Source organism: Drosophila biarmipes, chromosome 2R (assembly GCF_025231255.1).
Source record: "Drosophila biarmipes strain raj3 chromosome 2R, RU_DBia_V1.1, whole genome shotgun sequence".
NCBI lineage: Eukaryota > Metazoa > Arthropoda > Insecta > Diptera > Drosophilidae > Drosophila > Drosophila biarmipes.
The window spans coordinates 7973091-7988242 of NC_066615.1; the positions used below are offsets into that span (position 1 = coordinate 7973091).

Genomic DNA, 15152 nt, shown 5'->3' on the forward strand with positions numbered 1-15152 from the left:
CGAAACCACTGGACCATGGATGACCTGGCACATCTTTGATTACGGATTGCACAATTCAAGTGGTTACCCCAGCGAATGGAGCCAAAAAAGTCAAACATTTGTCAAATAATCGGACTGAAGGAGCGAAAAATTATCAAAGAAACTGTCAGTAGGACCTCAAACGTAACCAAGCCACTAAAACCGGGACCGGTTTGCCTTTCCCCCGAAAATTAAAAATAAACTAAGGCCCCGCGACAGTTTTGCAATAGCCTTTTGTGCGTAATTAAAAGCAAAATGCTATATTTTAATTTAATTTTCCAGCCACAACCAGCGCTCGGGTTTTCCAGCTCCTTTCCCTGGGCCGGGCAAATAAATCTTGCGGCCGAAAAAAACTGTCAATGCAATTGCCTGCAATTTCTAGCATTTCGCAAGGCTCGCTAAGCTATCCAACAGTCAGCAGGGTGGTGGACAGCCAAGGCGGCTCACACCCACTCGGACACACACACCCAGCCGAAAGCAAAAGCCACCGACCACCCTTCCGCCCCCTCCAATGACATACGCTTTGACTTTCGGCGCCCACACAGCGGATAAGTCCACTTGGGCGACAGGCGGCGGATCGGGACACCACCCACGGAGCCGACAGGCTTTTAGGTCAAGATATGAGGGATACTTTTCCTTTTAAATACCCTCTCATGTGGAATAGCCAACCGAGGGTAAGGCTTCTTTGTTAAAATAAGTTGGAACTATATAATTTTAGCCAAAATCCTATTTTGTTTTTAATTTATGTAACATTTGTTTAGTATTTATTAAAATGAATTTATAAATATGAGTAATTAGAATTTTCCATAGATTCCCTTTTTAGATTTTAAAAAAATGTATTATTATTAGCTCTTCTATTGATCTTCCTTAAAGTATAATTCTCTTTTATTTTTGGGTTGTGTTTTTTGGGTTCTCTATAAATAAGCTCATAGCAATACACTTCTATCAACATTTTTTAAAACTCCCTCAATTTAAATTGCGCAGCATACAAATGATTTCCACCACCATCTACCCATAATGGCGATGATGTATCGCCTTGGCTAATTCCTTTGGTTAATGTTTAAGTGGCTTTATTTTGTGAAATACCACTTATTTTGACGTGTGGTTGCGAAACAATACAACAATGTATCTAAAAAGATATCGGTGAAGCACAGGTTTTCCAGTAAATATGTCAGTGGAATATAAGCCATAACCAGCTAAATGATTTTTCATAAAAGCTGTTTCCCGTTAGAGTGTTGAAGTGCACCCCAACTCCCGGCGACTTTTCCGGCTTTTCCAGCAGCCTCTGGCAAACATATATTTGTTTGTTTATTTGTTTGCTTGTCGCTCCGTCCGAGCTTCGCTTCACGTTTCCATTTGCATTATTGCAATTTATGTTTGTCTGGCACTTGCATTTTTGGCTACCGGCACTCTATATACCACTGGCTCATATGGGTATGGATATGGGCCTGGGAGTTCGAGAAATGTGCCCTGGGGGCAACACCTGGCCGCCCTATCCCGAACTTTTGCGGCCCAGCTTCGTTAGCCGAGGAATTTGTTATGACAACTTGCAAATATGAGAGCCGAGTGGAAAGGCAGTAAGGTTTTTGGGTGTGTCGCTCGTGCATTATTTGGCATTTCTGTGGCACTTTAGATAGAGTCGACGAGATAAGAGCGAGTGGAGAATGTCGATTGGCGCTGAAATTGGGATAGCCGGGCTCGATTACCAGAATTCTGGGCGGCGAAACGAAGGAAGCCCGGCTCTTTTTCTTGGCTCCACCCAAGCGGATCGATTAATCAAGTGCGGGGAATTCCTGGGGCTGATAGCACTGTGCAGGTGATCATAACAAGCCATAGATACAGATTTATAAAGCCAACACTATATATCAGATCAGCCCGGCTTGGATCGGAATTGGCGTGGGGGTAGCTTAAGTCGGCTACCGACTTGACTTGAACTTTTATCTGTGACATTTAATTAACATTTTAATTAATTGCGGGCAACTTTCCGTTAGAAGTTAAACAACTGGCCCCTTTGCCTTCGCCTCCCCTCTGTTTCAGCTACAAGTGTCGAACGCACTGGCGCTGCGCTTGCGCCACACACATATTTCAATGCGGCCAACTGCGGCCACGTTGCGTATGCGCAATTAATAGGTGCGTATCGAGTGGCGAACATGGAGAAATATGCCAGAGCTCGACGGCATGTTACTTAGTATTATGTTTCGCAGAGGGACTTAGGCCACTTGGTAATGTTTGTTTGATTTTATTGGCCTAAATATAACCGTCACCACTCTAATCCCTTTTAATAACTCTAGTCAAATCGTTTTCAATGGCTAACCGCCCCCCAGCAGGTACACCCTCTCCTACCCATTCATACTAAAAAAGCCATTTAATATTCCCCTGGCAAAATGTAGTCTGAGCGCAGGCCACTAGAATTTTTAATTTGGCCAAGCTTTTAAAGTAACTGGGTTGGCACTCGATCAGAGCTCATTGTTCTGCCTCTGCGGAGTAAAAAATAGTGCTTTTAACCAGGCTCGACTTGCAGTTTTTAACGCCTTCGGACCTCAATCGAGCCCAGTTGAATTACGCAGTTTATGGCTTATTAATGGTGCAGCGTTTTGTTGTCATTTTGTTGCGGCTTATTTATTTATTTTCGACTCCGCGCTAGAATCAATTAATTGAACAACTCTCGTAGATCTCAACTCCTAAGTAATTCTCTTAGTTATTTGTCAATGGGTGATTAATTTATGTGACTTGGGATTTCGTGCATTCGCTTTTTTTTGTTTTATGAAAAAAGCGCTTGGCTTTTGGGGTCAAGTCGTTTGGCTTCTCTAAAGGAATACAAAAAACTGCACTCATATTTTATGGTTTAATATGTAAAGTGATCGGCACGAGCTTCTGTTGACCAAACAACTTATCAGACCAATCTCTTCCGATAAAGTGACGCAAAAATGCAAAAAATTCGTTCGGGTTTCTTGTTTCTCCATTGCGTCGACTTATCGGATATGTGTATCCAATAATTTGTTGCCCAATTCAGATTCTGAGTAATTACCCGACTTCCATTTCTCAGTTGGCCCGGAGCAACATTAATTAGTGTCGCAAAAATGAAAAAATGTTTAGCGACGGATGCTAAGATGCATAATGTACCTGTGTATCCACCAGATACGCATTTTGCGGTGCATGAGCGGGTCTGTGTGTGGGCATAGAAGAGGAAGTCTTAGGAGTGTGTGTGTGAAATTGGGCAAAAAGGGGAAAATAAAATACGCCAGCCGAAAAAATCTGATCTGAGTCAACTGCGACTGCCGACTGCAGTTAGCGTGGCCCATTAGATTATGTAACCACGGCCAACACGCAGTTGCAGCAGGCACTGTTGCATTATTTATGCGGTCTGAAAATAATTTTTTATTTTTGTGCTTTTTACCTCTGCTGGTAGACCAAACCAAGACCAAAGCCAAAGCCAATTGACGTACTTAGGGTAACCCGTCGACATCGTTGTCTCCCCGATGCGGAGTTGTCGTGTGGGCAGCCAGCTTGATGCAACTGCAACTGCCACCGCCACCATCGCCGCTGCAGGTGAACCACTCTTTTCCCAACTGCACTCCGTGTGCCAATTTTCCACTTTCTTGGCCCACTGCGCTCTCTCCGCCCTCCCCTCTCTCTTGGCCAAGCGACAAATGGCTTCCTGCACCGACGCCAAACTGATTTGTGTGAGAAAGTCTAGCCAAAAGTCTCTTCGGCCGGCAATATTGAGACAAAACGAAGCCACGATGCTATAATGTTGTCAAAGTGTTTTATGGTTTTCGCTTATGCAATCAAATTAGTTGAATGTTGATAAGTGAAAGATGTTAACAGCCATCGAAGAGATCGCTCACGACAGCTGGAGTCGCTGTAAGGGGAAACGAAAGCCATATTTTTATGGCCATAACCCGTACTTCCATAAGGGGTTCTAAGATATTTTGCTTCGGCCAAAAGCTTTCTATATTATATATAATTATTTTTTTGCGGTTTCTACAATTTTTTGCCTAGAATCACAAGCTTTTCTGATAGTACTATTAATCTTCTAGCAACTTTACAGCGAATTTAACCCAATTTATAGTGTTAATCGTTAAAAAAACAATTTCAGTAAATTTTGGATGTGCCTGAAGGTTAAGCCGACTTTTTGGCCAGCTTGGTTCGCGTGCCCATAAAGTATTTCTGTTGCTAATTTCCAGAAAAACATTTAGCCAGTTTCACCAAGCAGGCACGAGTAAAAAACTTGTTAAAATTTGTTGGCCCAGCTTTTTGTGTGCTATGGCCGAGCAAATAACCAAATTGATTGTTCACATTTTTTCTAACGAATCGAAGCGCATGCGTTGCATGTTTTGCTGCCAGTTTTTCCCTGCCAGATTCCCAGTCGTGACAGTTCATTTGGAGTAGAGTCGAGTTGGCTGGGCTAGCTCGCGGCTACTTGGGCTCGAAGGAGAGCTGCCCGATTGGTAAGACCCATTTTGGCCAGGGGTTAAAGTTTAGCTTCCAAATGGATTACTCAATTAGCCAAATGAAAGTCGAATTGCAGCGATTGTGTAATGATCTGGCTGCAGCGGTTGTCAAAGAGGGCTGATTTGGGTATCCACATAAAAAAGCGGGGAATATGTATAAAACAAAGAACTCCGATTATATTCGCTAGGTATTCAAGTAAAGGAATACGTAAATTCTCACTAAAATTATAATTCTAAACCAAATTCATACTTAGCTATACGTAGTCATCACTAAGGAGCAATTTTTTATCTGATTTTCCATTTACTCACCCTCGAAATGATAATGCCGGCAATGCTGATACGTATTCTGGGACCCTTCAGCAGGCGGTAGCGCAGATCGACTCCGTTCCAGAACGAGATGAAGTATCGCTTAACCTGGGTGATGAGAAATAAGTTATGTTAGCTCAGGTTTGGGCACAATGCACGTTTGTCTTTGTCAGGTACATCCGTCTCTACAAGGCTTTCATCTGAACCGCATCTCTGGGAATTATAGGTATTCTTTCAGCCACAGCGCACCCAGATCAGGCAGACAAATAAATCTTGAGCGAGAGTGATGTGCATAACAATTAAATCATGTGTTTTGGCTACAGAACCAAGCCAGAGTGCTGATCAAGAAGTTGAGAGTGAAATTGTAGAACAGTCAACAAGGATTTAACGGCTTGAGTTGCAGCTACTGGCCAACTGAAATATATTGCTTTAATAAATCCCCCCAATTTAATCGCCTTTGGGGATTCGAGTCTCATTCACAGCCAGACCTATCTATCAAGAGCCGAACACATGTCTCGGCTCGCATAATATCTACACATGTAGCCAGCGAGAGACCAACAAAAAACAACTTTTACAAAATCCTCAGACTTTGAAATCCCCTCCGGGTTGGGTTGGCTATCGTATCGTATCGACGGTCTAGTATCGCGCTCGAAAACCCGCACACACGCAGAGACAATCCCCATCTCGGTTCCAGCTGTCTGCAATTGCCGAAACAACTTCATTCAAGCCAGCGGCTTTTAATTTCTTTTTTCCCCCATTTTTCGAATTTCGGATTGTTTTTGCTCGGGCCCTGTCACGCACACGTACCTGCAAATTATCGCCGCCATGCAGCCGATAGCCATCATAGTCGACGATAACCAAGACCTCGGGATAGATGATGTACGGGGCCTGGCGGCGGGATCGAGTCCGGGACTCGGCCACTTGGGGCTCTGACTCCAGGGCGCCCTCGTCCTCATCGTTCAGATCCTCGAAGTCGGGGCTGCTGGGCGCACTGCGTCGACTGCGACGCTGGCGGCGCTGCAACCTCTCGAGCTTCTCGCTGGCCAGCAGATCATCAGGTTCCATGAAGGCTGTATTGTGTGCGATAACCGGAAATGGAGAATTAAAAAAAAATTAAGCAAAAATCGGGTGGTGGAATGTCTTTATTATGATGTAAGAAGCTGGCCGAAGTCAGGTAGCCGCGCATTTAACTGTATTGGGTATAATTTTTGGGGACATTTCGGCCAAGCCGAAGTGGCCAAGTGGAAAAATGGGTATGAGTATTTTGCGGGTGAGAAATACCAGGCGTAAAATAAATAATTTTATAGCGATTATCGCTGGAATTTTGGCGCCACCACAACAGCAGAGGTAAATGCATTCGGCGAAGGGCGAATTGTTACATTGAACTCTTCAGCTTTCGTGCATATGCTTCTTATTTCTCGCTGGTCTTTTGTTGAGCAGGAAATGCTATCGGCATCACGTCGATCTCCAGCCCGAGATTTATGGGCCACGGCTTAGGCCGGGGTTTTCTATGGCTTTCTATGGGTCAATGCGCCCATTAAGAACGTAGCCTGCTTCTCAGGGGCGTGGGTTAATGAGGTGTATCAAAGTGTAGCTCACCAAAGTCACTCAGCTGGTCTTCTGCAGCGGACGCCTCCCGTTTGTAGATGATGTGGTGGGACTCCTCGGGATTGGGACTCAGCTCGTGCGGCAGGGGCTTGATCACCAGATCATGGCCGATGCTGCCCTCCTGCAAATAGAAATGGGTTAACATGGGTGAGTTGGGCTAATTAATCGGCGAAACATATATCATTCTTGTGCACTGGTGGCGGGGTATGCATTTCCATAGAAGCAGGCATAATAGCATTACATTTCCACCGACATTTGTCAAACCACTGACACCGGCGAACTCCATTTCGGGCAGACCATTTAAATAATTTATTGAACTTTTGTAACTCGACATTCTTGGCCCGCACTCGACGGCATGGGCTGCCGTATGAATATGAGTTGCGTTTGATTGACGCTGGCCAAGTCATAAAAATTAGCTGCAATTTGCATAGTTGAACATTTTATGCAAATAATCTGCGATCCAGATAAGCAATGTTTCCACACTATTCTCGGTCTCGCGGCTCGTTTTTATCGCCTCTGTAATTGCAATAATTATTGGACTAAAACAGAGCCAGCAGCCGTAACCTTGGGAAAGGTTAGCTGCTAAATCGCTGGCTGAACTTTAAGACACCCAAATGCTTTCAATTCAATTTGCTTACGACTCCGTTTCTGCTTTAATTGGCTTTTTGTTTATCGATCATCGAACGAACACCCACTTGGCTCTAGGCGTGATCAGGGCTAATTAAGTCTGGGCCATAATGCTATAATTAAAATATTAACAGTGAGTAAAGCCGGTTGGACACCAGAGCTACTGCGACAAATGGCCACCAGCTGAGATCATGTTTGACACAAATATATTGAGGAAATGGAACTGTAATTGTTCTTAGGCTGACTCAGTCGCAGATACGTGCACCTAATGCTTCAGCCAACTGGAATCTATGGGAATTCGGTCGAGTTGACTGCCCAACTGAAGTTCCCATGAATGCAAATGGCAGCCAAAACGTTACAAATCAGGCAAACAAATGACTTAGGCAGCGAACTTGATTTTGCTCCCAATATATTTGAGCACTTATTGAAAATGCCAAAAACCCAAGCAAACACAAAGCGCCAGAGTTCAATGTCCTCGCACACGCGACTTCAGTTAAATGTCAGCAAAAGCAACAACGACATGTGCCATAAACAAATTGCAGGCGAAGCCAAGCAACAAATTGCCACAGATGACATGGGCCAAACTGTCGATGCACTGAGAGAAAGTGTCTGTTCTTTGAGTCTTTAAATAATATCCATTGTGAAGTTCATTTTTGAAAATGTTTTCAACTTCTTGTAGAACAGAATAATAAAAAGGATATTTTCTTATTATTCTTCTCTTGTGAAAAATACCACATGAATCATTTCCAAATGATATTTAACAAGTTAAACCATAACTGCCTTAATTTTTGTGTAAATGTAAATGCAAATCGAGTGCGATTGGAAAAGGCCGCAGCAGCCTCTCTCTTCGCCCGTTGCAGCATCGCTGGGCACTTGAATTATGATCAATATTTGAGTTAGCGACACTTAAATGGCTTTTGGCACACAGTGCGTGTGATAAATGTGCGCGATAATCGTCTGGCATTCACATTGAAAGTCGGTTGACAGCGGAGAAGGTGTCAACAAGCTGGGCAAACAGCTTCATTGGTTTCCTCCGATTTCTAGCCTTTTCACCGAGTCAATCATTAATTCTGCTTGTGCCCCCACCTATACTATTAAAATAAATTTATTTGCGAATTTAGTTGATTTGGCCACTTGGCAGATCTTTTAATTTGCGCTACTCCCTGCCATTTTTCTCGGCATGTGGCAGTAACAAAATTTTCGTGTTCCACTTCGGTTGCGTTTTCCGCATTTCCACCGAAATGCCAGCAAAAAACATAGTCAAGGCGGTTTGGGCGTGTGCTGTGCTGATTTCAGACTTACTTAACGTTTGTTTATTCGCCTTAAGTTTGTCTCGCTGTTAGAGTTCTGGTACATGTGTTATGTAACTGCCCAACTGCGATAGGCTGTAATTTCCCAACGCCTTGCCTTGAACGCAATTTATGCGAAACACCAATTAATAAATTACCCAAATACGATTTATATGCCTTGCTTTAAGTGTTGAAAGTTGGCCGAGTAATTGCCTCTTAATTGTAGGCGAAATAAAAAGCTTTTACTTGTCGGGAAATCGAAATCGGGAATGGTTAATCTGTCGAAATGGGAAAGGAAGTGAATTTAAAATATATTGGTCCGAATAAACTTTCAATGAAAGGGATCCATTTAAATGGATGCATTTAATTACGGAGAAAATGGAAAATGTGATACCATTTATTATCTAGGTACCAACCGATCCGAATTTCATTTTTATAGCACCACAATATTTACTTCCTAATAAATTGGATAAAATATTACTAGAGCCAGTAACTTTCAGCTGTAACATTTAGCTGTACGTATCTTAAGAGCTTATTTATGTTCTTGCTACAGAAATATTCCCATACATTGTTGGCCTAAATAAGATCCAACTATCTTGCGATAATCATGGACCTTATAATTTCTCGACTTTCGGCAAGTGCTGTCAGGCCAATTACACGTTGTTCGGTATCAGATAGAGCAGGGGGATAAAAGCATGGGGATCCGAGGGGGAAAACAGCAAATTGCTTTCAAATCACGCAGCTTACACGCCAAAAATACACTGGCCACGAGTATCTGCTTTCAGCTGGTCCAAAATAAAGTTGTCCGACTTCGGGTTGTCTTGTTTATGTAATCACCCACAACACGATTGTTATATCTGCAGGAGCACAGAGCCGATTTCGAATTACGTTTATGGGTTTACGGGTATCTGGCGGCCTTTCACACATTTCGAGCAAGTGCGCGTATCTGTCAGAAAACACAGATAGACAAGTCTGATTGGCACCTGCAGAAACGCCCAGCGATTGCGATCAGCGTCCACTGACAAAGAGCTTGATTGATTTGTGATGATATTTTCGTTTGCTCCTTCCTTTATTCAATTAAATGTAAATCATTTTAAAGTATTTCTCCACAACGATTGCAGATAATCAGCAAGCCGCGGTTGCATAATGTGACACGCCACACACTGAAAGAGGGTTCACTGAACCAAAAATTTACTTACAATCAAAATTAACACCTTCTCGTATTTGCTGTTTCATTTCGGCTGGCCCCAGCCCAGAGCATCAAACCATTCGAATGTGCAAATACCTAAAATTGGCAGACACCGAAACACAGCAGCAGCAAATAAAGCAATACAGAAATCACTTTGCGGTTTGTAATTTCGGGAAATTAGCATAATTTGTGCAAATTCATGACACGAACGTTCGCAGGAGTTGGAGCGGCGATCATCATTATGGTCATGACGGTTGCTGTTTGCCGAACTCGTAGTTACTGGTGTTACTGCCCAAGGCAGCCGGATGAAAATGGATGTTAATTGGAAAAGAAGTTGTCTACGCCCAGATCCCCCAGAAAACTAATTCAAATGCAAATGAAAACAAAATTATTTACGTATTTGGGCGTCGTTTGTATGAAAATCTCACGTTTAAAGTGCTAAACAGTCGCTCTGAAAACCTTGATTTCAAAACTCAAATTATGCTCTTTCGATGCGGCATCAATGGAAATGCGTTAAGGTGGGTCCCTCTGCAGTGTTTTTTTCTTTGCTTTTCGGCTATCATCTTGGTCAAGGTTAAATCTAATCGGCTCTTAAGATCGCTGTTCAATGCTAGTGCATGTAGTCGTAAACTACGACACCGACAATCGAGAATCGACACTAAGAACAAGAACGGATACCAACACTCAGATACTAAGGCTGAGAGATACCTGCCGTGTTAACAGTTTGTTTACATAAAGCAGCTCGTTAAAAATATTCCGAACCCACCTTCTGGCAGCCCACTCAGCCCCATAGATACTGTATCTGCATCTGTATCTGTGGCTGCGGCTGGTCAATGAATATTTATAAAAGAATGAAAATCAGCCGAGCAGCAGTGGCCACCGCCCATGGTCAGTGGCCACTGGCTAAAGAACTTGGCCCACACGGCGGCTCGGTTCTCGGGTTCTACAGTTCTCTGGTTCTCGCCCCTCTCCAGTCACAAGCAATCAAAATTAATTTGCTCAGAAAATGTATCTGCCACCAGAACGCACTTAGCCGTGTCTTTTTCGGTTTCTCGCCAACTTTTTTGGTATAATTTGTTGCGATGTTTGGTGCGTTGGTGCAGCAGCAGCAGCGGCAGCGGCAGCAAGTTCAATGCGAACTGGGGTTAAGATCTTTCAAGTTGCCGCTCCAATAACTCCGCACAGATAGTTCGGAGTATGGCCAAGTGGGTAGGTAGCCAGGCAGGCGTATAAACCAGGCCTAATGAAGTTCGAGTCGCATGTCAAAGTCAAGTGGAGTCGACATCAACATCACAATCGGGTTTGAGTGACAGATCGCAGGTTATCCTTGCACTTAGAAGTGTCTCAGAAGTGAAGGCCTCTCAAGGTTGATCGAATGGGTGTGTGACCACCACTCGGATAGCAAAGAATCAATCTTATCTGGATTTTACAACTTAGAGAACTAAGTGAGGCTTAAGATTCCATAGAATCAATGTTTCCATCGATCTCATTGGTTCTGATGAATGGGGACTTTTGGCTTTATTTGCCTCTATTAATGTACAGTTTTCCTAAAACCATGACTCAATTTCTTTGTGTTGATTAATGGCTGTCGCCTTTCAATCGCCGCCGATTAATCCGCTTAATTGAAATTGGATCCCCTGGCAGACACCCAAGCCCCAAATTGAATCCCCATCAGCGGGCAACCACCAAATTTACCTATCTTAAGCGTGAAAATATCAGACTCGTGCCCAGTTCCCATTCGCCCCCTCCCAAAAATACTCTACTGTGATCGCCGATATGTTTGTGTATGCCTTGACGTAACCGATATGGCCGTTTATTAAAATGCAATATGCGGCTAAGTCCTGGAACGGCACCCGCCAGAAATGTTGTTATCATCTGGCGGCTTGCCACACCGCGTTGCACCAATTAAAAACCATTTTTCACGAGGAAATTGCGGCCACAGCCCAAAAAGAAAAACGGGGAAAAATGTGCATTTTGATTAAATAATACGAGCAGCAGGGTATAATTGAAAAACGGTTGACTTGGCGGTATTTAAGCCTTTGTATTCGGGGCATGCGCGTTGCGCATGGAGCGGAGATCGTGATGGATAGAAGGGAGTTGCCGGCCTAAACGATATTTAGTAACTTAGTTGCATTACTACTAGTTTAAAAATATTTAAAACAAGCATTATTTCGCATCGTGTCACGCTGCCATCCCTCGCTCCCGGCACAGTTTCCAGATCTACAGATCTGCATATGAGCTGTTAGCCAAAGTTGTCTGGCACTTATGAATATTGGCACCACGCTCGTTGTTATGTCGACTCGATTTAGTTTCACTCTAGTTTTCCTTTCGGAGTTCCTTGCGGCTATCGAGTAACCATAATCAAAACTCGAAAAACTTAGGCAACAAACTCGTCAGTTGGGGGTTGTGTCGTCCGCACAAACCCATTTATTTATAAATATACTAAATGGTGTCTGTGCAGGGTGGGGTATCCATACCAATTTGCAAAACTATTTTGCATCAATTTCGCTGCGGCCAAAACTCATTGCACAATGACCAGAGCCGGCTCAAGTGGTCCGAAAGTTTCGGCTTTAATCAGCCGAAAGCCGAAGCGAATATAGCCATCAAATTGTATAACATTTGTAAATGTCGCCGGCGCATAAATTGCAATTCTCCCGCCTGAATGTCAAGCCAACTCTGCCGACTTTGGCCCATAAATTGTGCAATCTTAACACTTGATGATGCTGCTGCTGCCGCAAATGCAAATCAAATCAGCGGTCAGCCAAGTATTTAGATACAGAATTCCCAGCCAAGAAGAGCAACTATCGAATATGCATGTGTGCACAAGTATTCAGTGAACTCTTTGTAAATATCAAGGCTAGCAATTAGTTGGGAAGGTGAGAAGACTTCGCTTGAGCGAAGAAGAAGCTCTCTCGAGACGAATAAAAACTCGTTTGGCACTTTGGACATGAATGTTGCTTAATGATGACGCTGCGATTGCCGTCTAATAGAGTTGGCCAAAACGCTGAGAGCCGTGTCCAAATGTCGCCCCGGCTACCTAATAATTCTGCAGGTTGTTTCCATTGTTGTTTAGCCGTTTACAGCATTCTGTTTGCTCAAATGGCAGTGCACATATTGATATTTCCAGTGCTGTCAAATGTCAGCTTGAAAAAAGGGCAAATCGCATTAATGGGGAGTGTGGCTTAGGCGCGACTGATAAAGTTCAATGGGGGTTACAAGCCAAAATAAAAGATTATGTCTAAATATTATTGATATTTAGCAATCGTATGGCACCTAACGATGATTTACTTCACAAATACTTAATGTTACGAGGGTAAAACTTTGCTTAAAAGCATTGCCTAGAGGTTTAGTCTTAAATTCAAGACTTTGGAATCAAGAGACTTAGAAAACAAACTTGCCATTTTTTTAATATTCTAATAGCTCAGTTTTCTTTTTTACAATTTTATATATATATATGAATATGTATGCAATGTATAAATATTGTTCCTCTGATGCCACATAAACTTACACACAAGTCCCCTCTAATAACCTACATTTATTTTCCACGAACGGAAGATACTTTTACCTGTCTGTGCACCTTACCCAAAGGTTTTTAAAACGTCATTAATAGAGAGATGCAAATCACGAGTGCTGCATAATTGCCCTTACGTAAGCCGCTCTCTCGTTATGAAAGGTGGCTGAAATGCATTTCATGGCTTTCGTGGATTTGTCTTCGGATTCAGGGCCAAACTTTTCAGAGCAGCGGGTAATTAGCAGTCGAGACCCAGGCACCAGATGCTTGCATACATCACCTGCATCCAATTCATCAGGGGCCGCACGCATCGGCTTTTTGGATTTGACTGACGTTGGCCGCAATTAGCATTAATCAAGCTTGGTTACCGAAAACCGCCCGGTAAAAAACTTTATTTATTCAAGTGCATAAACAAATGACTGTAAACACTAAAGGCTAAGAAGGGTAAGACAAAAACGCCACGTTAATATTACAATTTGTTTAGCTTGTCTGGGTTTCCTTGAGCTCGTTTCGTTTTGATAAATTTTCAGAAGGGGGCTGGTGTAATTGGCTCAAACAATTAGCCATCTCCGAAATGGATGTCATCAATTTTTGGAACTATTCGCAAGGCAAAGAAACAAACCTAAAACACCGAGAGTAATTGTCCGTGAAATTAAACTTCGCTTGTAAGTGCGTCTGCGTGTGGAATTATGAGTCAATGTCAACACTGATTGGGTCAAAATTGGACACATTACTGCGGCTGGCAGTGGGTGGCACATGCGGTGTTCGGGTCCAGGTCGGCTAAGGGCTTTCGAGACGACCTTCAACCTCGACATGTACATATTAAATCAAATTCGATCTTCGCTTTTGTTTCCCACACTGACTCTGATGATGAATACCCTTGGCTATGGGATGCATAATATAGCATCGACAAGCTGATGGTGGGAATTGTTTTGGTCGATGCTCGCGAAGAACCTTTAAATTCCAAGCTCACTAATGAAGTTTATTTTAAAAAATCCATTGGACCACGATCAACTTTTTGTGCTGCCATGCCATTGTAAAAACAACAAAAGTTGGAATATCTGATCGGATAGTGCGTGTAAGTCCGCTCTTAAGTAAGCTGTAATTAAATTAAATCGCCGACAAAAAACAACGTGGGCTCGAAATTTCCTTTGAAAATGTTTTGCAATGGGCCAAAAGCAGTTCGTGTCTTAAGTCTTTCGTACTGTGGATTGGTAAAAGCCAACTTGGAACTAAGTAAACAATTTTATGGGTCAGTCTAAGTGGTAGTTTTTCTGGGATTACATTTGTTGAAGCCATTATGGCCAATAATTTGAATGTATGTTTATGGATGTGTTCTTTGATATAGCTGTGTTTTAAAAGTCTTTAACGACAATCGGGTTTTAGATCACTGTAGCAAAATAGTTTAAATATTTGTTTCGTATTTTGTCATAGGCAACACTTATTTCGAGTGAGACGTACATTTTTATGGTCGAAAAGTCTTGCGGTGGGCCTAATTAAATGGCTATAAATGCGGCGATGGAGGAGGAGGTGCCAGCCTCTCAATTTGTCGGCATTGTTTGAATGGTGATCCAAGCAACCGGGCCAGAAGTCTTGCGTAACCCAGCCATCTTCGACTTCTTGTTAATTACAAGTTGGCTGCGGCATCTTGATGGCGAGATGTTTGAGAGCCCGTCCGTTTAAGGTCAAAACCGAAGCCGGAAGCCTCATTGGATGTGGTCGGCACAGCTGCGTCTCAGTGATTTTTGGCCAATTGCGAAACTTTTCGCCGGCTTTGCGCCTCGAAATGTCAGCCAGCAAACATTTTTCATGCTCACATGTGTGCCGAGTATTTTCTACATATTATTTATGAATTTTTCTGTTTGTCGCTCGCTGCAGCGGCGCACTTGGCCATAACAAGTCGGTCAAGTCGGACCGGGCCAGACATTGCTGTTTGACCTTTTATTGGCTTTAGTCTGTAATTATTATCAAAAAACATTTTTTCCTATCCAACTTTTTGTTTAACAAATTAAATCCAAGCAGACGTCAGCGGAGCTCAAAGATTGCCAAAAATAAAGACCCCGAACGCAGCGGAGGGGCCCCATGACTTTTGTCTATGATGGTTGTTTATTGACCTTATTGTCTGCCAATATCTGTGGCCATTTTCTGAT

General features: G+C 43.0%; 1 protein-coding gene across 8 annotated transcripts in view; it reads right to left on the minus strand.

The window, feature by feature from the left end:
• LOC108026773 (venom metalloproteinase 3) overlaps window positions 1–15152 on the minus strand; it is a 47173-nt gene that overhangs the window by 9793 nt on the left and 22228 nt on the right. For all 8 annotated transcript variants that reach the window (XR_006367609.2, XM_017097927.3, XM_044091648.2 and 5 more), the window contains exons 5-7: window positions 6378–6507; window positions 5586–5848; window positions 4782–4886 (exon numbers count right to left, since the gene is read on the minus strand). Coding sequence is in view for 7 of the 8 variants with exons in the window: in XM_017097927.3 (XP_016953416.1) it covers window positions 4782–4886; window positions 5586–5848; window positions 6378–6507 (498 nt within the window). In the remaining variant the exon portion in view is untranslated. The remainder of the gene's footprint in view (window positions 1–4781; window positions 4887–5585; window positions 5849–6377; window positions 6508–15152) is intronic.